The following is a 24,476-nucleotide window of genomic DNA, read 5'->3' on the forward strand; positions in this document are numbered from 1 at the left end:
CGTCTTGTCTGCTTCGTTTCTTCATTTCATCTTTACAGTGTTTAATCAATCAGGATTAGTTTCATGGAGGTAAAAGGTAACTAAATGAAACATATACGAAGGAAATATTGTTCCTTCTACTCCACTAAATGTACTTTACATCTTTATTTACTATCGTTCTTTATGGGGATCTTACTCCACAGTACCTTCAGTGTTGTACCGACATATTTCTACGGTAGCCTTGAACAGACAATCCAATCAACGGCTCTGGAGAAGGCCCTCTGGTGTTTATATGTGACCTGAAGAACACTGATCAACACACGGTACTTTAACATTTGTACACACTGGATAATATGACAAGAAATTAAAACATCATTATTAAAGATAACACCAGTGGTTTCCAACCTGTTCGGCCTCTGATGAAAGAATCAGAATATTCCACCACTGATGTAGGGGACTATATCAACCACTAGATGGCAATGGTAGCTAAGGAAGTGTGTGGGAAGTGTTGACAGTGACGTATACAATTGAGTGTCTCATGTGGACTTTTATACTTTTAATGTTTTTAACAGCAAACCCAACTCACCAAGCTTCAGTACTTCTACTTCACAATAACATGTGTTGTTTATATGCATCATATTTGTCCTGCTTTGCTGTATTTTACTTTACTGTGTGACCTGTTCTCTCACAATTATCATCAAAACATAATTAGTGTATTCATTAATTAATCCCTCAACAAATTCTGTATGCAAAAGAAATCAAATTATCTAACTCCAAAGTAATTCAATAAATTGTGCATAAACACTGTTTTAATAATCTATTTTGTTTTAAAAGTAATATGTTCAAATATATTTTAAAAAATTCCATATAGTTCTGCAGCACAGTCTTGGCTCAGGCCAACTTCACTGTTGTGGCATGTCCAGGTGATACAACAGTAGATGGTGCTATTGAACATTATATGCACTGTAATTAGACGTGATGGTAGCCTGTAGTGCTGTGTGTGTGTGTGCGTGTGTGTCTGTGTGTGTGTGTGTGTTTGTCTGTGCGTGTTTGTTAGTGAAGGAATGTCACTTGTAATATGTTCCTGTGAAAAGCAAAAGGTCAAGATGACAGATCGGAGAAAAATAAAAAGCCTCCTCCCCCGACACAACAGCTTTTCCTTTAAAATGCCTATACACATTTGAGATCACTGCCACAAATTAAATTTAAATTCATCCCCCATTCGTTTTGAAATCAGTCTTGGGCTTTTTGTTCATTTGACTTTTCATGTATGTTTCTGAAATGATCCCGTCAAAGCTACATTCAAAGAGCGACTCTGCCTGTGACCATTAAAGTCACATCTCTCTTTTAGGCTCACTATCTCTCTGAAGTTTGTTGCAGTGCAGATAGACCCCCCCTCCATCTCCATATGTCTCTGCACTTATCTGCTCTTCAATTAACTCGGTCACCTGTCTGCCAGGTTTTCCATCTTTGTGGTGCCATTAAACATCCACTACCAGCTTTTAATTGGATAAGCACATTTGGCAGTTTAGAAAAAAAAACAAAAAGAAAACACGCCACTCTTTAAAAACGTTTCCTCCCAGGTGGTGATCAACCTGCCTTGGCTTTAATTTTGGGGAGCAGTGATGCTGCTCTGACTTCGTATCAGAGGGTAAAAGGAAATAAATGTCATTATAGTTAAACTGTAAAACGTGTATGTTACATTTAGACACTTAGGGTTAAATGTTGTATCACCATCAGTAAGTGCTTGTTGAACAATCTTTGGATTCCAGTATCATCGATGTTTTTGAATGATTATTTGTGACTCTAAGAACTTCTGAACTGTCTTTGTCACAAATCAACAATATCCCATTTGAGCAACTTGTTAGACTCTGGTGGTTTGAATGAGGACACACACGAGAAGATGCTGTGAATCATCTTTAAAAGCAGAGCCCACAATCATCACACTATCACATCAGGCCCCCACAGGCTCGAGACAGGGAGGCTTGATTCTCCAGGAATAGTCCTTTTCCTGCAAAATTAACCTGATTTAGTTACCACTGAGAGCCAAGAGTCAAATATAATTAAACAAGTTATAATGGGCCACTGGGACGTTATAATTAGTGATCCCTTGTTGCAGGAGTTCTTCCTTCAGCCCAGAGTGATCAGAAAAAGACATTTACCTGCTCAGAAACCATCAAGGATTTGAGACTCCCTCAGGAAATCAAGGTTATGGTCACTGCAATGTTTCCATTCTTCTTATTATTATTATGAAAATAGGCCTATTTTTTCAATCTATGTGCATCTGTCCTCAGGGTGAGCATTATTTTCTTCTCTTCTATCACATGGTCCTGGGTTCACTATTATGTGGTTTGTATTTTTTATATTTCAGCCGTTATTAGTTTATCATCCAAAGGCTGCGTCTTCACTGTCCAAATAATTTATCATCAGCCCGGCCCATTAGCAGAGGTTGTTGTAAAATGCTAAAAACTGTCTGTAGAGGAAGCGTGTGCGTGCGGAGGGGAGGTCTTTTTTGCTTTAAGATTTCGTCGGGGCCTTTTCAGGCTTTTGCTTCAGGCTGCGCTAGAAACTGGTAATTTTCATTTTTGCATCTTTCCATAAACAGATGCTGGGATAGTGGACCACAGACGACACAGGGATGGAAACCACAGACGACACTTTCTCAACCTGCAGCTTGAACATATGCAGATCACTAACACACTCCTCTGTGTAGATTGTCTGTGATGGTTCCATGATGGAGTAAGTCGTCATGTTCAGTATATTCAATGTGCTTTTAAAGGCTTCATATACTGAGCTAATTTCTGATTCTCATTGTATTATTCTATTTGAGGCTAATGTGCTTAGTCTGGAGATGCTTGGAGAAAAGATGTGGGTGGACGCAGGAAACCTGACATCTTGTACTACTGAGTACAACACAGAACAAGAACAAGAACAATTACTTTGCAATGAGATTCTAAATGAGCTCCAAATCGCTGCACCTGATTATTTTCAGAGTCATCTTCAGGAGATCATTTCTAAATGACTGTTTATCATTCCCGGAGGACGTGACGTTAATAAAACATTTTGAAATGTGGAGTTTCATCTACCGAGAGCAGAGTTTTACCTCTGGTTGCTTGCTCGCTCTTCTCTATTGTTTTAATGTACATGCACACACACACATACATGTTTTATATTTATCTGCCTTCATGAGTTAAGTTGTACACAATTAATTATGTTTCTTTACCCTACTACTACAATTGTTATATTTGTTTATGAGGTAATTTACTTAGCGATAGTTCTTGATCATGTGTGGCCTACAAGCATTGATCATAACTGTACGTGTGTGTCAGTGTGTGTGTGTGTGTGTGTGTTTGTGTATATATCATTTAGAAAGTACTACAGGAAGCACTGAATAATGTTCTCAATGAAAAGATCAGGACATGTAAGGGGAAATTATTGATCTCTGCATTAACAGTGCAGTGATGTGTGTGAGTGTGTGGGTCTGGGGGAGCGAGATACTGTAGCATCTGTCAGTCACATGTTTGTGGTTGAGTTACCCTCTCTCTCTCTCTTTGTGTGTGTGTGTGTGTGTGTGTGTGTGTGTGTGTGCGCACATGTGGACACCCCTCGCGGCCATTCTGTCTCCCAGACAGCTGTTTGGTGACCTGATAACACCCCCTCCTGTCCCTCCTACAGCATGTCACACACACACACACGCACGCACACACACACACACACACACACTTGGCAGCCCAGCATGTCTACCACCGCTGGTATCCCCGAGCTATCACACACACATACACAATTAACCACCGTCAGACCCACCCACTCACTGCTCTCATCCTCCAGTCGTGTCCATTCATCGCTGGAGTCATAAAGGAACTAAACTTCACATATTTGTTGCTTGTACATAAAAAAAACCTTGATTATAAAAAGGAAGCTTCCACAAAGACACAACAAGGACGGGTTGTAGAACTGAGGGCTCATAAATAACATACACTGAAATGCACACAACTCTGGGCTTTGTCTTTGGATAGAGAGCAGGAGTATAGAGCTCATGTGGTCTGAGTTTGTTTGTTGTGTAGAAACAACCTGCATCTACCAACCCTGTGTTTCCTATCGTCTTGTGGTTGTCATGTTTACTTGGACACTTTGACTCGATCCGGACAAACACCAATGCGATGGCTTCTTTCCCGACCCACAAGGCATCCTTCCACCAAGTTTCGTGATAATCCGACCGGTAGTTTTTCAGTAATGCTGCTAAAATACAGACAAACAAAACGAAAACATAACCTCCTCGGTGGAGGTAGCAAACAAAACCCTTGGCGGAGGAAATCAGAGGATTATTCAGCAGCCAAATTAACTAAAACTGAAGCTACAGGTTTCAATGAGGGAAATAAAGAAAATTCCCAAGTTTCAAAAATAGCTCTTTGGTCCCTTGCTGGGTTTCTGCAGTTGGTCATTATATTCTGTCGCTCATTTGCAGATCTTCTGGGTATTTTCCAGTGTTGTGTTCATTGTCAGTTCATTGTCACTTGGATTTGGGCAAACTTTGTGATATTGTTATCTCTGTAATCCTCGGGGACTTGCTGCTTTTGTCAGATGCACTTAGGTTATAGGCACTTGGCTCCAATCAAGTTGTGCCGTGCCCCCCTATTCCTGCTTGTGACATTCCGTTTATGAGGAGGTGCAGCCAAACTGTCTGGAAAGTGTCCAATATGAAGGCACTGGGGTACCATCTGACATTGTCCTTCTTGCTTCAGTGGGCCGTGATCACTGATTTGAGCAGGAGCAGTTTGCAGCGGAGTGTGACACAGTCAGACCCGAGGAAGCAGCTTCACGTCAGCATGTTCACTTCCACCTACAGTTTAGATCGCTGCTAATTTATGGGTGGCTCCGCCTGACCTGGTGTCTTTGTCACTTTGATCAAGATATGCAGCAATCAAATGGTTGCAAAGATAATCTGAGGTGCGAACCCATTTTATCCAAGCATCTGTCGTCAAAATATTCTGTTCTCGACACATTTAACCTTTAGCTCTGTAGCACTGAGACGCCTGCATCTGTCCTTAGGCTCATAGATGAAAATCAGACTTATGACTTTGCCACTTTACTTGCTATCTATCACTCTCGCTGTTATCTGGGGAAACTAAAAGGCCATTAATATTGTCTTTAAATAAGATAAAGTACACTGAATTCATTTAAATGGCAAAGAAAAGGTTACCTTTAAATCTTTTTAAAACTTTGACATAAGAATGAATAAATAAATAAGAACATGGCAGCATGGCAGTTTAGTCATTTCACTGTAGAAAGAAAAAGGTCATCGTGATGGTGCACCAGAGATCATCTGACCGTTGTTCCTCAAGCGTCTGAGCCTCTGTTTGACCCTTTAAAGGACTCTGAGACTTTGCGTTGTGTGTATCCTCCTGCTCGCTCACCGATAACTGAAAATGACAAACAGGTCACTGGTCAAATGTAGGCTATTGCATTTCCATTTATGTGTCAAATCAATACTGAAAGAGGATGCAGAAGACGACTGTGGCCGGGCAGGCTGGAGCGCACTGTAATAAAGACCAGTCAATGCTTTATAGTAATATCATAAAATGTCAAGTTAGAATATTGTTATTATTTTCCTAATGGGAGGGGGATGTCCTGTAGTCTCCGAATTTTATGACTTCACCTTTGCTCGCTGCTTTGAATTCTTTCATGTTCTAATAATGCTGTTTAATCTACGCTGCGTTCTTCTCTGCACTGTAGTCTTTGAGTGAACATTTGATATAAAACTAATCCCCGACTTCCCATGGAATGCATATGCTCTCGGCTGCTCGACATTCAGATTATGTGACCTTTTGCCACTAATATGCCTGTAGGGAGACACTGTAATGTGTTTGTGATTCCCAATAATGAGTTCATTGTGACCTGACGCAGCCTTATGGCCTTTTTAATGTCACAAGGCCATTCTGTGACATTTTTTGATCTCGTCCCTGCTACTTACAGGTCTGCTGCTGCATTTATCAGTGTCTGTAGTCTGGCCTGGTTGAATAACTGGACTTCTCTCTTGTTCAGTAACAGATTGAAACTATTCTCAAAAATGTGTGCGTCAGCGTGAAGTCTTACTTCTCCATTATCAATAGTTTTAAGATGCAAATGTGCAAATAGAATAAGCTAACAACACACACAAGCCACACGCGCACGCAGCACACTCGTGCACACTCAGGCCATCCAGTCGTTTGATAGTCGTTTGCTCAGTCAGGTGTGAATCGTGACTATGTGTCCATTTGTGAGGTCCGTATTACTGCATGTAACCCCCCCTTCGCTCTCTGATGCTCTCGCCTCCTTGCTCCTCTCATCGGAGCGAGGGAGAGAGAGAGAGAGAGAGCGGCTGTACAGCACAGGGACGTGCAAATTCACTTGACAGCTCCCAAGTCAAGTGGTGGAGATTCTCTAATGCTGAGGATAGATAGATGGATAGATAGATAGATAGATAGATAGATAGATAGATAGATAGATAGATAGATAGATAGATAGATAGATAGATGGATGAATGGATGGTTGGATGGATGGATGGATGGATGGATAGATGGATGGATGGATAGATAGATAGATAGATAAAGAGAAAGATAGATGGGTAGATGGATGGATGGATAGATAGATAGATAGATAGATAGATAGATAGATAGATAGATAGATAGATAGATAGATAGATAGATAGATAGATAGATAGATAGATAGATAGAAAGATAGATGGGTAGATGGATGGATAGATAGATAGATAGATAGATAGATGGATATATATACATAGATGTGTTGTGGTATGGGTCCTGACCTTCTCTGACAGGGAGGTTGAGTGAAAGTGGCATCTGGCATTTGGTCTGACATTTTCTTGAAACCCCTCCCACATAACATCTATAGGTGGGACCATGAGCTCCTTCCTCTAATGAACTGTACAACACATGCTTTCATGATGATTACCTCAGTACAACCTCATCTGGAGAATCTTACAAACCTTGAACTCCAGGATGAGGAAGTAAAATAATAACTGTACACATGTTGTTTTCTTTCTTTTTTTTTGCAGTAGCAACCCAAAGTTGTGTTTTAGTCTTCCGAGTCACAAAGTTCATGCCCTAACTTTCAGAGCTGTGATAAGTCTGGTGGTAACATTGGAATTGTGGTTAAGTTAAGGTTAAGGATAAGGTTTTATTTGTGAGTGTGTGTGTGTGTGTATTGGGGGGGGGGGGGGGCTTGATCCAGCATTTTCTTGTTCTTTATCAGGACTATCATTTAAATGTCTTGCTCCTGTTGCACAAATAATCATTCTTCCAAATGTAACACAACCTCCAGTCCTCCAGTTTATTGTGACAGTTTGTTTTAGACATTCAGCGACACAGAGGAACCAAATGTTTGCGTCCCGTTTCCTGGTCGGACCCTGTTTGAGCCGCGCGCCACGACACCTGCATGGCCAACTTAAAATGTCTGTCAGAAGTTTCTTCAGAGGAGACGGTGGAAATCTGCAGGTGAAGCATGTCCTGTTGCAGATGATCCAGTGTGGGGGGGTGGAGAAGATGCGTTTAATATTTTAACAATGACGAGGTTCCAGCGGGGGCGCAGTGGAACATGGACTGAATTCGTCTCCAGCAATCCAGGTGTGTAGATCTCGTTCACAGCTGGTTGCGCATGTGTGTGTGTGTGTATGTGTGCGCGCGCCCACACAGGTAAAGGTAGACAAATTGACTTTCATTTGCCATTTCCTATTAATATTGTATTTGCTTTTGCACCACTAGTTGGTGTATATTTTATGGAGCCGTATCTGCTCCAGTTTTCTGGACTGACTGACTATGAAAATCTCAAAAGGCATGAATGAATGAATGAATGAGGGGATGGATGGAGAGAGAGAGAAAGCCTCATAGGGAGAAATAAAAATGTTGCCTGGTGATTTTCAGCTCAACTCCGGCTGAATGAGTGCGTGTTTGACTGAGCCACTTCCTCCAGGAGCTTTAGCGCAGAGGGGGAGAGAGACAGACCGACCGACGCACCGACAGTCTCCATCCAGTTTGCCAGTGCCTCTGCAGAAGCGCGCAGGCATAGACAGAACGCGAAATCACACGCACGCGTGCTCATTCAGCAACCCCCCTCTCCCACACCTCCATACACTGTCTCACACATACACGTGCACGACGAAAGAGAGAGAGAGGGGGAGAGAGAGAGAGAGACGTTGTTGGCAGCGGGTTCCATGCACGGTCTGAAGGCAGCCGGAGCCTCTTCTGTGGTGGTCAATGTGCGTCCGTGTGTGCGTCCGGCGGCCGCTCGCCTGCCTCTTCCCTCCCCTCATGCGCTCCCCTCCTCGCCCGGGACAGGAATAACGGGATACCGGGAGCTGTGATCACACAGAGGCAGCTCAAAAAACCCCCACGATGCGCGGGGCCAGCAGATCTTGCAGTGGAGAATCCGCGGTACAGGCGCACACACACTGAAGACTGGATTACAACATCAGTGATTTTTTTTTTAAATTATTATTATTCGCTGCTGCGCGCCCGTGAAGTGCGAAAACGGGGGATTCCACTCAGTGTTGCTGGACTCGGTGGGAATAATTCACTGCCAGAGATCCGGTGATTTTTGATTTTATTTTTGATCTTTCTCCTGTTGTGCAGGGTTTGTGAGAGTGATCACCAGCAGAGGCTGCTTCTCAGAGGAGAGAGGGGGCTGTTGCAATGTCATCTCGCACCACTGTTTTGGAGCTCTGTGGAAGGGAGATGCTGTAAGTACTTTGTTGTTTTTCTCCTCTGCATTTGGGTTTTTTCGGGAGGATCGTGCACGTCTCTGTCCCCCACCCCCCCACCCCCTCTTTCTTCCACCAGCAGGCGGGTTTAGACCCACAGGCGTCCCTCATCCAAAGTGCGGCACCCACACCACAGAGAGCACAGCTGTCCCTAAAACACCCCCAAGTGGGATTTAAAAGACGCCAGGCAGACACTGCGAGGTGCACAAGAGGAAAGAGATTCTCCTCTCTCGTGTCGAGTGTGATCATTTAGCTCGGAACATAAAGCTGGCGCAGTGAGCAGAGCGCATCTGTATCCAACATCTCTCAGGCAGCATGATTGAGCTTTTACGCGTTCATCCCTTTCACGTGCATTCGCGTATAAACTGCCTGCACAGGTGATGGACGCAGATTTGTTGCACAGGCACTGATCATCCACCAAATTTCCCCAGTGAGATGTGCTGTTATCCCGGGTTTACCCCAAACCGATGGACCTAACGCAGAGCCACCACATGAATAAGAGATGGGTGCGCTCTCTGCTGATGTTATCCAGATGTTGGGTAACACATTGCGGGGTTTTTTAGGTCGCGCCGGTGCACTGGCACAACTTCCAGCTCCTCTCCTCATCCCATTCCAGGACGTGCACGCAGCGTTGCGTTAGAGAGATCTCTCTGTGCACGGTGCGCGTTTTTCTTTGTTGCGGTGAGTTTTTTTGGGGGCCAAATCTCTGCGACTGTTTCAGCTGCCAGAAAGTGAACAAAGGCTTTGCCCTAAAAAAAAATACAAAAAAAATTCCCACTGAACGCGGAGCGTCTTGGCCACGAGTGGAGGAGTCAGACCCACGTTGTACCAGTAGGGGTCGCACTTGTATTGTGTTGGCTCCACTGAACCTAATGAGGAGATCCAAATGAATTTACACCCCCTCCCTCCCCTCCCGTATCTCTCTCTCTCTCTTTCTTTCTCTCTCTTTCCTGTTCTCAGGACTCAGTCACGTTGTTGAAGCGCAGTTTTCCTATCACAGAAAAGCTCTCTCTCTCTCTCTCTCTCTCTCTCTCTCTCTCTCTCTCTCTGTCTCTCACACCCTCTCTCTCTCTGTTATGGCGTCAGACTCAGCCCATGGAAGGGCAATCCATATGTTTATGACAGCAAAAGGAAATAATGTATTAACCCACCACCTCCCCCCATGTACATCAAGGCCCGGACCATCCTGCTTTATGGTTTCCTTGCTTTTACTATTCAGCATCAGCAAGTGTGTGTGTTTTTGATATGAGTATTATTTCGAAGTATTATCGCCAATCATACGTCAGAGGCACACACAGGAAAGACGAGAAACTGAGAATGAGAGGATAAAAGACTGAGTGTGAAGAGAAACATGGATGTGATTGATTTTTTATTCCTCTTTATTTACATATAGATGAAAGCAGCATTATAGGAGAAGACAGCCCTGAAGTTCTTCTTCTAAAAAAATCAACCTATAGGGTAAAAATTCAAATCGTCACGGAGTACAGAACAGATTGCTGATTTGTTTCAGACTCATCAGTATTGTACATGGCTGAATCAAAACCTGAAATCACCTCTGACTCCGGCCTCAGTTAGAATATTCCTTTCCTGTTGGCCGCACACAGAAATGCTGCAGGTCTAGAAGACACTGGGTTTGCTGTCTAATGACCAAACAAGCTTCTAAACCAACATCAAAATAACAACTTCTTTATATTCTCATTACATTGCAGCATAACGCTCTGCAATCACTTTATTTTTCTTCATCCGTTTTTATTCCTTCATACTGTATTGCTGTGGCAATGTAAAAGTATTTGCCATTAAAGCAAATTCCGATTCATAAAGAGAGTCCGTGTTCTGATAGCGGCCTCCTGCATGCAAATGAAGCAGGAGCTGACTGCTGCAAATAGGATGAAAAGAAACTAACTAAAGGAGCGAGGACACTCGATGTAGCACAGTTTAATCTTCCGATGCAGCACGGAGGGATAGGTGTGTGTCAGGCATCAGGTGCAAAGAGCGAGCACTGATCACATCCTTTATATAAGAGAACAGTAGTGACCTCACTTCTGTCTTTGTCTGTCTCTCACACACACAGACACACACACACACACACACACACACACACACACACACACACACACACACACACACACACTGGATTTGTAGGGAGCTAAAGAGGTATGTGCAGTGGGCAGACAACATGTTGAAGCCTGAGTGGTAACAGACGATTACTTCCACTGGGCTTCTCATGGGCGCTCATGCACATGTCAGGGCACACGGACCAGATGGCTGGGGCCTGAGAGGGAGAGAGAGAGAGAGAAAGGGAGTGAATGAGGGAATGGCTGGGAGAAAATGTAGAGAGGAGTGAGGTGACAGGAGAAGGCTGTCAGAAGAGATGGGGTTACTTCAAGGGTGAAGTTGGGGAATATGTGTCAAAACCAAAGCAGCAGTAGACGCAATGATATTCCTGGCTTTTATTCCCGGAGGGTCAAACTTCAAAAACTGAAGAATCCAACATTTCCTATAATGACTCTGCATGGCCTCTTTTGTTAGACCCTTCCTGCTTCCTGTAAACGCTCACGTTGTTCAAATCCCCCGATGATTATTTTGTCAAACTTCAGAAATCCTCTTTAGCGCAACCTCAACACGTGCAGCTAGTTTTGAAGGCTGTGTTTCGCTCTTCGTGACTAATTAGCCTCTTAAAGTCAGACAACCACTCTGCAGCCACACTCACGTTTGCTGTGGTGCTTCAGAGTTACTCTTGGATTACCGGTGTCAGAAATAGGTGTCGATAGTAGGTAGAGGCATCTGTCATTGTTTCTGCTAACTCTCCGTTGATGTTGAAAGTAAAATGCATCACATGTGGTGCACCAGGGAAAAGACCTACTAAATTCAAGTGCTGGGAATTGATGATTAAAAATCATACATTGCTCTTTCTATCTGCTTCTTCTAATCCTTCAACACATTGTTACTTTGTGCAAAGGCCCGAGACTCATCCTAACTTCTGCAGCACATTTGCATTCTCACAAATTATCTTTTTTCCTGTTTGGTGTCGGAATAAAAGTCCTGATAAATAAAACAGATGAAGTTAGATGAAAGATGAAATTAGCCGAGAGAGAGAAAAAGGAATCGGGGACAAGGAGAATGACGTCAGAGAGGGGGGATGTTTTGGGGCCTGATTAACAAGTGGAGAAACACAGCTCCATTAATTCAGATTTTTATAGAGAACGGTCTTTTGTGTAATTGGGCAGGAAGAGAAAAGTGACGGAGGAAGTTTGAAACACTAAGGTCGGCACTCGAGAAAATCATCCCCTGCAGAGGTCTGCTGAGGAAAGGAAATGTGAAGATGAGACAAGTGTGGAAGGAAATGATTGTTTGGACTTTGCTGATGCAGAGACGCAGACCTGAGAGTGAAGCTTGGAGATGGGATTACGTAAGAAAAAAAACAAACATTGGGCCTCAGCATTTCTTTGGCATCGGAGGGGAGGTGGGTTTGATGATATGTCGAACTTGAAACACGGCTTCACACACATGCATTTCCAAGAAGCTCCTTGTTGGTTCCCAGTTACCGTTGCTTCTCACCAGGTGCACAGCCAGCAGCCTCTCTTTATCTTCAGCTGAATCACGATCATCACTTCCCCTCATTAGAAGCTGCTCTGAGAACAAAGTCGGCTTCTTATAAAATGGCTCCGTCAAGCGACCAAAGCTCAGAGTTCGTGGTTTGCAGATTATAGTGGATGACTGTGTAAATTCAAAGATGTTGAGACAGGGGAGAAAAATGGAGTTGGAAATAAGCAAAAACTACTCAGATTTTACAGTCAACGTAAAATCAATCAAGCTGCAATTTAACACGCTCATGGATTTTACTCCCTTAATACCCTGTTTAAAAAATAAACAAAAATCATGTGTGATGAATTATTCCCTGGGAAATCGGTGAAAATGTAAAAAAAAAAACACTTTGCAATGTCAAAGAAAGTAAAAATGAATTCCTGGATCCATTCTGTCAATTTTGTGTCATGCTGCTAAAAAACAGACAAACCAACAAACAAATGTATGAATGTACGGGGGAAAACAAATGAAGATGGAGGAATGATAGTCGGATGAAAGTAGCGTGACGGATGAAGGGATGGATGGACAGATAAGTGAATAGATGAATGCGTGATAAATGAATACAGAGCTGAGATGGGATAAAAACATACAATATTAAGGGCAGTCTTCCACAAACGAGGGAATATACATAGACACACACGTATCCACTGGGCCATGGCATAGTAAAACACACTTATCATCCTCGGTATCAAACCGACTTTGTGAATAAATCATATCCATAGAGTGTGTACAGTACGCAGATCTAATTTTAATGCCATTTAGGGAAGATAGAAGGAAGAACAAATGCGACTGCAGCAGTAAATGCAATCATATTAATCATCATATAAAGATAATGCAGCTGAATTATTGATGCGTGTGAAACCTAGTTGTGTGTGGACCAGAAACGTGGGCTTTGTGGTGGCCAAGCCTCGTGGGAATTGTCGTAATGGTTATAGCCAGAGAGAGTTCAGTGTGTGTGTGTGTGTGTGTGTGTGTGTGTGTGTGTGTGTGTGTTATAAAAACACATAGGCTCCCACAACTTGAATATTCATATTGTGGGGACCTACATCTGTTTACTCAGCCACATTATGGGGACTTGTTTTTCTCATGCACACAAAAAACGACATCTTTTAAAGATGAAAATGTGTTTTAAGGTCATGTGTAGGTTAAGATTTAGGGTTCCAGGCCGCTGTTATGTCCTCTGATGTCACGGAGAGAAGACGTGTGTGCAAAGTGTCACGTATACTCAAAAGTAGTGTATAAAAATGACAGTATTTCAGTTTCGGAGTGTTTTCTAGACTGTAGAATTGATATGCAGAGTTTCATTTTGTGCCTTGTGTGAGGAAATACTAAGTGTGTGTGTGTGTGTGTGTGTGTGTGTGTGTGTGTGTGTGTGTGTGTGTGTGTGTGTGTGTGTGTGTGTGTGTGTGTGAACGATAGCCAGTAGTATGGATGTGGCTGCCAAACATCATTTACTGTTGTGGTGCCAGGAAGCGGTAGCCTTTGTGTGACGACAAACTGCCCCAATCCGATTTGGCCTGGAGATGCTCTCCCCCTCCCTCTCTCTCTTCCTCTCTCTTTATTTCTTCTCTTTTTCTATGCCCAAATATCACTTTCTTCCCTCCCACTTTCCTCTCTTCTGTGCACCCCCCCCCTCCAGCATCCTCCTCTCCCTAAAATCCCCTTGTGATGCTGCAGAGTTGAGACAAGGAAAGAGAAAAAAACCGAAACACTCTTTTGTTAGTCAGATTTTAGCACCACTCATTGGAACTGAGAGATAATCTTGTCAACAGGGGACTCGTCTGTTACTATAAATACCATAATATGCCAAATTGGTACCAGTTTGACCCTTTTTTATTAAAATGAGTGTTGAAACATGTCTCTGAAATGGACTAAAGGAGCTTTCTGTCATCCTCGGTTTGTAGTCATGCAAATAGGTGAGCAACCCATAGCAACATTTCCCGTTGGCTATTGGCTATTGAGAGTTGTGTAACAGTATCATAAAGTTTGCAAAGACTTGGTTTCCAAATAGTCTTCTCTGACTTGATTTTGTAAAATAATGATAATATCTAAATGATGTAAATAGATTGCACTTATGATCTATATCTAGGTGACTTGTGGTCTCATGTTTCGAACAATGTTCAAAATCATAATAATCTCCAATTTGATTCAAGGTAACCAGAAGCTGATCATTGACCGACATTAAAAGAACCTGTTAACCAGATTAATAATGTCAGTGTGTAGGTGAAGTAGGAAAGCGGCCGTCACTTCACAATAAAATGCTGTATTTATAGAAAATTAGGTGAATAATTCTTTCATTTCGTTGCTCAGCTGAGAAAAGTCTGCCCTGTAGAATTAAATGATTCATACACTGTCAGTGCAAGCCTTCATGTAATCCTACAGCTTTTTGGGGGGAAAGGAAGACGTCGACTTTTTGACAGAGACAATAGGAATCCATTAGGCGTCAGTGCGCTCGCTCTCTCTGCGGTGAATGGACTGAGATTTAGATGATTCATCCTCAGGTCTAACTGTGTTTATGCTCAGTTGGGCAGAGGAGGGTTGGGGGGGGACAAGCAGTCCTGTGCTCACTTTAAACACTGGATGACACATTGAGCCCAAATGCATTATTCAGCTCACAATAGAGTCTTCCACTGGGGTCTCAATTTCATTAGAGACGTGCAGGTTATGACAAATCCTACTGAAAATGATCTGAAAACCATCATCACGCTTTAGAAAAGGAGACAATGCAGCTGCACGGTTCCCTCGTTTCTTAGGAGATGGAAAATCATGTAAACCTTATTTAATCTTTCCATGTTTTGATGACAACAGTGTGCTGGAATTTAAACTTAAATATAGTTTCTATTCATACCTAACAAACAGGACAATTGTCATCATTTAACACTTTTCTGGTCTTGACGACCACTAAAAACGTTTTACACAATTCACATTTATTCAAACACACATTCATCAATTCTATTCTTATAGCACTTTTTCTATCACACTCACTGCACTGCCATCAGGCACAATTGGGGGCCTCAGTATCTTCCCCAAGGACACTTTGGCATGTGGACTGGAAGTGCAGGAAATCGAACCCCTGACTCTCTTGCTCAGTGACAAACTGACAAAGAAGCGTGATTGAAACAACACCATGTCCACGGTGGATATTAAAGCTGGTGTTAGCAGTTGCAAATCCATCGGGTGGCAACAAGTGGACGTCTTGCTGTGTTGTTTTGTTGATTATGTTAATGTGTAGGAGCGCTTTGTCAATGAGACAAGTGTCTTATGATCTTGTGCTTAAATCCGCACCGTCTCCAACTGTGACATGATAATCGACAGCTCCTGTGAATCAATCATGCGCTAACCGGCTCCACGGCGACTCAAAAACACATGTGGTCCTGTCGGTGAATCCATAAATCTTCCGCGGTGCACACCGACACATTATGTGACCATATGCTTCATGCCTTTCTGATTCCACTCACGCTCTGATGTTCGGCACACCTGCTCATATGTCTAACACATGATGGTAAACCAACACACACACTCTCACTCAATGTTTCATGCTCCCTGAGCATTAAGTCGTGAGGCCGGTGAGTGTTACCTCTTGTCGTGAAGGGGAGGGAGGGAGGGCGATGATGATGACACCTTGTTCTCCTGTTTGTTTGGTGCAGAATAACCACTGTCACGCTCTCACCTGGCTATCGCTAACACTGACTCTCACTTTCATTTGTTCCCACATGATGCACGTTCTCAAACACACACTCACACAGTTCTTTCAACTGAGAAACTCCCACTCCTCACCTCCCCCACCTTCTGCCTCCCTGTCCGAGGCCTGGAGTGCTACTTCAAAAAACACAAAAGAACGCTATCTGGCATCCCAAGCTTTTTATAGCACTCTGACTTATATTAGTCTGTTCTTTTGAGCCTTTATGTAATTTGTAAGTTACTTACCTCCAGGGAGACAAATGGAACTCTTGTGTATTTGACCGTTGTGTCTCCACTTTGTGTATTGAATCATTCATAGAAGAGTCTAGTAAATGTCAGGTGAAGATATGCTCGACCCAGCATCAGCGTCGCGGGACAGGTGTGTCCGACTTAAACTTGATTTATTGATATATTCCCTCGTTACATCAGAGTTTCTCAACGGCCGTGCAGAGATTTGTATTTGGCAAAACTTACCATACATTTCCAATACAGTTGTGCTCACCACATAATGTCCCTTCTGTCAATTTATCAAACTGGCAGTTATGCTATTATCAGACTTTAAAGTTTTTCAACCTTTCTGCCGTTTTCTTTAAGGCAACACCACTAGTGAATCTATGAGAGTAGGTTTAGTGCGGCGAGGACAATGTTTGACATTGTTTTGAATCCTGTTATAAAGCTGTGAGTGGTTTCTCCACATTTGAAATGTTGGTTATATATTAAACTTCATGTCAATGTGCAGAAAATAAAGGCAAGGGCAGACTTTGGTTGCCCAGTTGCTGTTTGTGTTTAGTGTGGAGAAAGGTTTGACTCGTGTGACAAGATAAACTAGTTGGACTATAAATACTGTACTGAAAACAGTCTTGTCCTGGATATCTGCTGCTGACAAGGCCCAAAATATTGGACATTGCCCTAGATGCTAATTCTCAGGCTCTGTGAGGCTACATGCTAACCTTGCCGTCTCACTTCTGTTGCTCACATGCAAATGTTCTCTAAGCTGCATTAAACAAACAAGGACCGCAGACTGATTCTGTCATTAGCCGTGCACGGTAATTGGTCATGAGCGAAAGTACAGGACAGGGTATCATTTTGACTTTATGGTGGTGCTTCATATACAGCGGAGGGATCATTAAAGGTATCACAGATAGAAACGGGATCCAGAGTGGGACATGAATGTGAAATTTCATGGTAATCTGTCCAATAGGTGTGGAGACATTTCATCCAAAACCACATATTGTGACAGTTATGGCGACACTAATGGAGACGTTAACTAGGAGGTGTCACCTGGGAACCATTAATCTGTGCAAGAATTTTGTCCCAAGCAACAGACAGATAAAAAGCCCTCAAGTATGTGTGAGTATAGAACTTGTATGATAAAAAAACCTTTTCTATATGTTGAGACAAACATTATAATAAAGGAATAACTATGCTCAGCACAGTTTCTCTATTCCTGTAACTCCGGCATCCTCCCTACAAGTTGTGCGTCAATCCAAACTGAAGGTGGAGTGTTAAGATATTACATTTATAAACTGTATAAATCTCTGCCTGCCTCTTCCAAATAGCACAGCCTGCTCCTGACTCCGATCTTGGCTGTCGTGACCATAAAGAATACACTTGTTAGTCATCTTTTCTCTCTCTCACCCCTCCGCAAATTCCTCTCAAGGCCGTCTCCCTCCCCACAAGCTTTATATGTTTAATAACGCTGCTGAGAAGGAGGTGAATAAAAAAGAAAGATGCCACCTGAATTTGTCGGCTTAAAGAATTGTGCATTAACTATTTATCTTTCTCTCTCTGCCATCTTCTTTTCACGCTACTCTCTCCCATCACCCCATCTCTTTTTGATCTGTCTTCATCTGCTCTGTTCTCCCTCATCCTCTCTCTGTGCAGGGGATGAAGTGGTTTGGCAGAATGTCCCTCAGCAGCAAAAGGAGTAAGAGGAGGAGTAGAAAGAGCAGCAGCAGCTGGAGCAGTAGCAGTGGTGGTAACAGTGCGCTGCTGTCCTTGGCTCTCCTGGTGGTGGTGACCCTGATTGTGGACCCCGTGGTGGCCCAAAAACAACGGACTGGTGGCGCCTCGGATAAAGTGCCGGTCCTGAACATTGCGGTGATCCTGGGACGCACACGCTACATCTCCGACAGGGACATCCGGGCGCTGTGGAGCAAGGAGGACCCCATTGACGTCAATGTGGTCACACTGCTGGTCAACGAGACCGACCCGAAAAGCATCATCACTCACATGTGCGACCTGATGTCCGGGACAAAGATCCACGGGGTGGTGTTTGGGGATGGCACCGACCAGGAGGCCATCGCCCAAATTTTGGATTTTATTTCCTCGCAGACGCTTATACCCATCCTCGGCATCCACGGAGGGTCGTCCATGATCATGGCTGATAAGGTATGGAGGAGTGTGTGGAGAATCTTGGGAGGATGGATGATTTGTGCATGATGTGCATATTATGCAGATGAAGGGATCGATACAGTTATGAATTGCTGTGGTTTGGAGCGATTTACCGATTGTTCTGTCTTTGCAACTTTGCTGAGCCAAGAAAATCAAGCAGACGCTCACTTGTCAGCTTTACATATATGGCTGTTGCTGCTGTCGACAGCCTGCAAAAGGGTAATCCTGTCCTGTCATGCTAACATACTAAGGGGGGGCCTTGTCTGTTAGCTGCCCCTCACAGATATTGGTGCAGCTTATCTCTAGAGAATGAAAACAGAGAGAGGAAGTGGGATGGCATTGGTGTAAAGAGATGATGTGGAGGAAGAAAAGTGGAGTAGGAGGGTAAGTATCTGCAGTGAGGTTGAAAGGGAAGAAGAAGGGATGACTAAAGAAGAAGGGTGATGAGAGAGTAGGAGGTGTTTGTGATTGTGAGCTACAGGAGCCTCTCATTGTGCAGGATTCCCTCAGATGTAGGTGGATCATCTGAGTCAGGGTCTCACACTTGAATAGGGGATGCCCCTCGTGTGCCAATCACTTTGAACCTTGAATGGTAGGAGCTCCTGGGAATCATCACATTCACAATGAGGATATTCTTTATGTGTGTTATTTGCCCAGAAGATCAAAGAAGGCTTACCAGATACCGTGTTAGCAAGACGAGTAAAGATGCAACACAGAAAGAATTCAGAACCATCAATGTCATCGTCGATTATTTAGTATGTACAATTGAAACAATGGTGAGGCTGAGTTATCTGTTTTTCTCTTTTGTTATTAGTAGTGCTTGTCTTTTTCCATCTTTTCCTGCAGAACATTTATTTGTTTATATGAATCATTTTCTTACTGTTCAATCTGCCGGTGCAAGAAAACTGTAAGCTCCTGTCACACGGAGGAGAAGCATCCTCCTCCCTATTTAATGCCACAAAGCAATCTTGTGATCTCCCTCCAAATCTGACCCTGTGGCCTCCTGCCCAACTTTCCGTGTAGGGGTCGGTTTGGAACTTGCGTTGATTATCACATTTGTTTACAGTAAATGCATAAATGTCTTCAGGTTAATTGATGCAACATGTGGCAAGGTTTTTTGAAAGGGGATGAGGAGGGAAGGAGAGAAGGTGTTAGGTGTTGAGAGAAGGGAGAAGGTGAGTGTTGGAATGGAGGATGTGGAGAAGGGAAGCAGAGAAATGGTGAAAGGAAAAAGGGTGAGGGATAATACCTCTGTTTGAGCACAGGCAAAGGCTGAGTGGAAGGGAATTACAGTATGTCCTGATTGGCACCTGCCACACACCCCCAATTTCACGCACGCACGCACGCACCTCATGACCCCTGTCGGTGAGTGTCATTGAAACAGCAGTGATTCACCTCCTTGACAGCAGGAGTGTTTCCCCTGCAGGAACAGATGAGGAGAAAATAATCCACTTTAAAGGACTCGACCCAACTCTTTGTCTCGTCTTTGTTATGTTTCTCCTGTTTTTTCTTCTTGCTCCACATGTTCTCTGTCTTTCTCTGCTAGCTTCAAATCCACATGCTGAAGTGTGTGTCTCTCATTTACACTCACAAACTCCACAGGCTCAGGAAATGTTTCTGAGCACTCTGGCTTTTTGCAAAAATACTTTCAGAGCCACTTTGGGCCAAATGTGTGAAGTCATTTTCACAACGTGCATGAGATGAATTATAAGTTTTTTCTTTAACCTTAAAACCTTGAAGACGTTTTGCATATGTGGAGACTTGCTCGAGGATTGTCATGGGTTTGTTTACACCAGTCTTTTATGTAAGCTCTCAAAGAGTCATACATTTAAATTCAAGTTGGATATCTGGAGGTTAAAATGTGACTTTGAAACATTCATTGAAATTCACATCTACAGTGATGAGGCAAAATCTCTTTTGGGATTTAGAATTTTTGGGGAAATTACCCCTGTCCTACAATTCATTGAATAACAACAAAAAGGTAACTAAATACATATTAGAAATTTAAGTGGAAGAAATAACACATTTCTAGGTTATTATTCAAGCTGCATCTGACTATTCATACATGTATATTATCAATGAATATTAATGCTCCATTAATCATTCTGGCCTCAGGTTGCTCTTTTCTCTGGAAAAAAATACTGATGTATTAGATGAAAAGAAAAACAAATCATTACAGTGACTAATGTTTTTGTTGGATAAATAATTAATCAATTATTAGAATTGCTGCAGACTATTTTTCTGTTTCTGATTAACTGCAGGAGCTAATTTCTTTATCACCATTTAGTCTCTGTGTGCTACACTGTTTATGTTCTACACACACAGTTCCTTTTATTAAAAGCAGCTGCGATGGTGCAGAGGATATACAATCTGTCACTCACTTAAAAACTGTTTCAGTGCCATTAGGATTCCTCTAGTTTCATGCGCTGTATTCGCTCCTTGTAGAAGGTTTACGTAGTGTTTTTAAAGTTTATATAACTCCTCACCCTCTGTAGGTTAAGGTTTATATAGTTACCCTCTGAAGTGTTAGCAGCACAGTCTCTTTGCCGCCTTGTTCAATGCAGATTTGCACTAATCCTCATGTGAAATATGAGGAGAAGCTCGCCTCCAATGATTACGCCTTGTAAGACCCTCAGTGTGTTTGTCTATTCACGATTACGCCTTCACACTTGTGTGCGTACATGGATGTGTGTGAATTCTCCCTGCATATATATGCTTTAATGCCGTTGTGTGCACTGTCTGTGTGACTGTCTCTCTCTGTGTGTGTGTGTGTGTGTGTGTGTGTGTGTGTGTGTGTGTGTGTGTCCCTTTCCTGTCACTTTGGAGGCTAAATCTCTCGGTGCTGATGACTTCCACTCAAAGCCATTTCCACGTGAACCTTTGGAGAATTCTATTCGAGAGCCTCCTCGTTTGTAAAAAGGAGATATTTGCACCTCCTCTCCTCTCTTGCTCTCTCTTTCATTTTTTTGTTTTTCTCTGCGCTGTCCCTCTACCCGTCCCTCTGTCCTCCGCTCTGTCTTTCATTTTCATTATCGTACTTGTTAATTAGATAAATGTTGCAAGACCTCCCTCTGTTAGGCCCTTCCATGCATCTCTCAGCCTTTGTTGAATAATGCATTGCTTGCCTGTATTGAAAAGAATACATTATTGATTAAGGAAAGAAACGTCTTCTCTGGCTGCATTCGAAGCAATTCAGCTCGAAGGTACCACAGTGGCAGATCCTTAAAACTCAGAGGGAAGTTATTATTTAGTTTTCATTGCTCATATTTCTAACCTTTACACCTTCATTCTTTTGTCTTTGAATTTGGTTCTTTTCTCCTCTCCTTCCTCCCCTTCATCAATTTTAAAATGCCTGCGCCTTCTCATTCCCTCACCTGGTGTAAGTGTGTGTGGGGGCGGGGGGTGTCTGGCCTGGCTTGTTGATTGGATCCACATAATTGTCACGATAAATGGTGATTGACTTTCTGCAAGGTCGGTAATGGATCACGTTGGTCACGAAGGCAACTCACTCTGTATTTCTCAAGTCTCTGTCCTAAATCCCACGGAGCCGCTATCGACGTGTCCAGTCTGATCAGTGCAGATGTTTCTCCTTTCTCTTCATTTTCCCTCCTGCTTTAGAGTTCCATGAATGCAATCATGGTGTGAATACTCCAGATGTGCTACCAACAGTGAAGGGAAATGTCCTTCTCTGTTTTGCCTCTTGCAGTAAAACAAACTCTTTGCTTCTGAATAAATACAGTGTGTTCAAAGAGTTGGAAAATATTGTGATGCTCTTTCATGCTTCTCTGCAACATTGTGCGTGCGTGTGTGCGTGCGTGCGTGTGTGTGTGTGTCTTCGCTCCTGCACAGTGATGCTAACTTGAAGCATGCAGACACACACAAATGTTTCCCTTGAGCCACTTAAAATAATTTTAATTATTCAGCATTCCAGACAAATGAATGAATATTGTACCAGATGCTTGGTGGAAAGGGTATTTCACATGCACTTGTGTTCAAAGCAAAGCCAGAGTAGATATTAAAATAAACTACAACAAAGCAGCACTACAGGCTCAAAGCTTATAGGCCTGGAATATGATTCCCCTCACCTGACCTGATCAGGTGGGTTCAGTAATGACAAAGCCGTCGGTTCGATCTCCGGCTCCTCCTGTCGCCATGACAGGGAGTCGCTCTCCTTAAGGAGGCCAGATCTTAAACTTAGCTTGAACCATCGGAGTGCTGTAAAGCGCAGTAAAGCAGTTTTCATGATGATGATGAATAAAGTATCGGTTGAAGCCGCTGTGTCGGTCTCATGCGGACGCTGCAGCTTTCCATCAGTGTTTTTATGAGTGGTTGGCTAATCTGATGTAGGAGCACCACCTACTCCTGTTTACTGAGCTCTGGTCAGTTGTTTCAGTGGAGGAAACAGCACAACCCATGGACTGTGTGTGGTCGACACGTCTCTGCTTCCTCCCACTGTCCAGAAATGAAGCCAAAATATCACAGATACAAACGCTGCCATTTTGCATTTGGTTTGCAAGTCATTCCCAGGTGTCAATAATAACTTATTAACACCAATCTGATGAGAAAAATTAAAACTTGACTGGTCTTGACCAGTGGACACTGCACCTCCCACTCTCAGAGACATTTAGCTAATTAAGTAACAACGCACACACAGAAAACATCATCATGATTCAAGTGCATTTATGTAATCTGTTGACCCGCAATGGTGTCGATAGATCCCATGATAATTGCCTGTGTGTTCTGATGTTCTCATCATTTGAACTGATGAACTCTTGTGCTGTGTGTGTGTGTTTATAGGCAGCTGTCATGGCGGTAGGTGTCTGGAAGCTGTAAAAGTTTATTTTGTAATATCGAACTAATGATACACACATACAGCGTTAGTGCCAACATTAACATAGTAGTAGCAGCAAAATGTGTTTTGTGTGTGTGTGGTGTTATTGTGATCAAAGGACATTATTCATCCATTCCTGTTGTTGTCTCCCCCCAGGCGGTATCATTACACACACACACACACACACACACACACACACACACACACTCTGATGTTTGTAGCTGCCTGCTTGTGTCAAACAACAAATCAGAGTGGAATGAGAGAGAGAAGGAGAGACGGGATAAGAAACATCATCATGATACTATTAACGAGTTTGTCCAATTATTGTGAAGATGTTTGTTTTTGTTGAGCTTAAATCACACCATCATTTAACTTAAGTATCTTCAGCCGCATTGTTTGTGTGCGTGTGTGTGGGCCCAGACTGCGATGATAACATTACTTGGGTGTTTGCACATATCCCGTTAACTCAGATTGTCCTCAGTCAAATTCCCATGGCAACACTTTACTTCTTACCTCTGAGTGTTTTGCATTCTCTGTGTGCATAGTGGTTTTTTTGCATGCGTAAAAGTGCCTGTATGTCACTGTGCATATGAAATGTGTGTATATGTGCTTGTGTGCACTTGCTCCGTGTTTAGTGTGCGTGCATTTATTCCAATAGCCAGATGCAGCTGTCTTGCAGACGAGAAATGGCCTCTCACTCAAAGGGAATCGATTTGAATGAACATGTGGGACTAGAGGAAATAGAGCTGTTAGCTCTTTCTATGACTATGTATCTCCCCTCTTCTCTCTTATGAATGACGTTTATTACAAATCATAGAAAACCTATATCTGTGCAGCAAACATTTGGGAAAACTGGGCGTATCTTTCGCTTGCCTGTTCCTCCCATTCTCTCGGACCAATCCTCTTTCCCTCCTCTCCCGTGTGTCCTCCTCTCTTTAGCTCTCTGCCTCTCAGGAGAGCCTCAGCTTCAGGCTCCGGAGCAGCAGCAGTTTATTGAGTTTGCAGCAACACACTCACAGTTGCATATTACACAAGTGCACACAGAAGGAGAGAGTGCATTTAACAGTGACAGCTGCTCGCCAGGTAGACGAGTTGGGCCATGAGCTGTAAAATCCCCTTTCAGTAATAAAACCCAACGAATGGGTCGCCCCGGCGTGGTAAAAGTAAAAGTTATGACCCAGACTATCCAAAGCATCTTATCCACTCTGAAATTAATTGACGAAGGCTTGAGCTGGGAGGACTAACTCGGCATAA

General features: G+C 43.0%; 1 protein-coding gene across 1 annotated transcript in view; it reads left to right on the top strand.

Annotated features, from left to right (window-relative positions):
• Positions 1-7,499: 7,499 nt before the first annotated feature.
• Positions 7,500-24,476, top strand: part of grin2aa (glutamate receptor, ionotropic, N-methyl D-aspartate 2A, a) — a 127,194-nt gene continuing 110,217 nt past the window's right edge. The window contains exons 1-3 of the mRNA XM_020103051.2: positions 7,500-7,598; positions 8,604-8,710; positions 17,882-18,388. Coding sequence (XP_019958610.2) covers positions 7,538-7,598; positions 8,604-8,710; positions 17,882-18,388 — 675 coding nt within the window. The 5' untranslated portion in view covers positions 7,500-7,537. The remainder of the gene's footprint in view (positions 7,599-8,603; positions 8,711-17,881; positions 18,389-24,476) is intronic.

The sequence above is a fragment of the Paralichthys olivaceus genome, chromosome 5 (assembly GCF_024713975.1).
Source record: "Paralichthys olivaceus isolate ysfri-2021 chromosome 5, ASM2471397v2, whole genome shotgun sequence".
Taxonomy (NCBI): Eukaryota; Metazoa; Chordata; class Actinopteri; order Pleuronectiformes; family Paralichthyidae; genus Paralichthys; species Paralichthys olivaceus.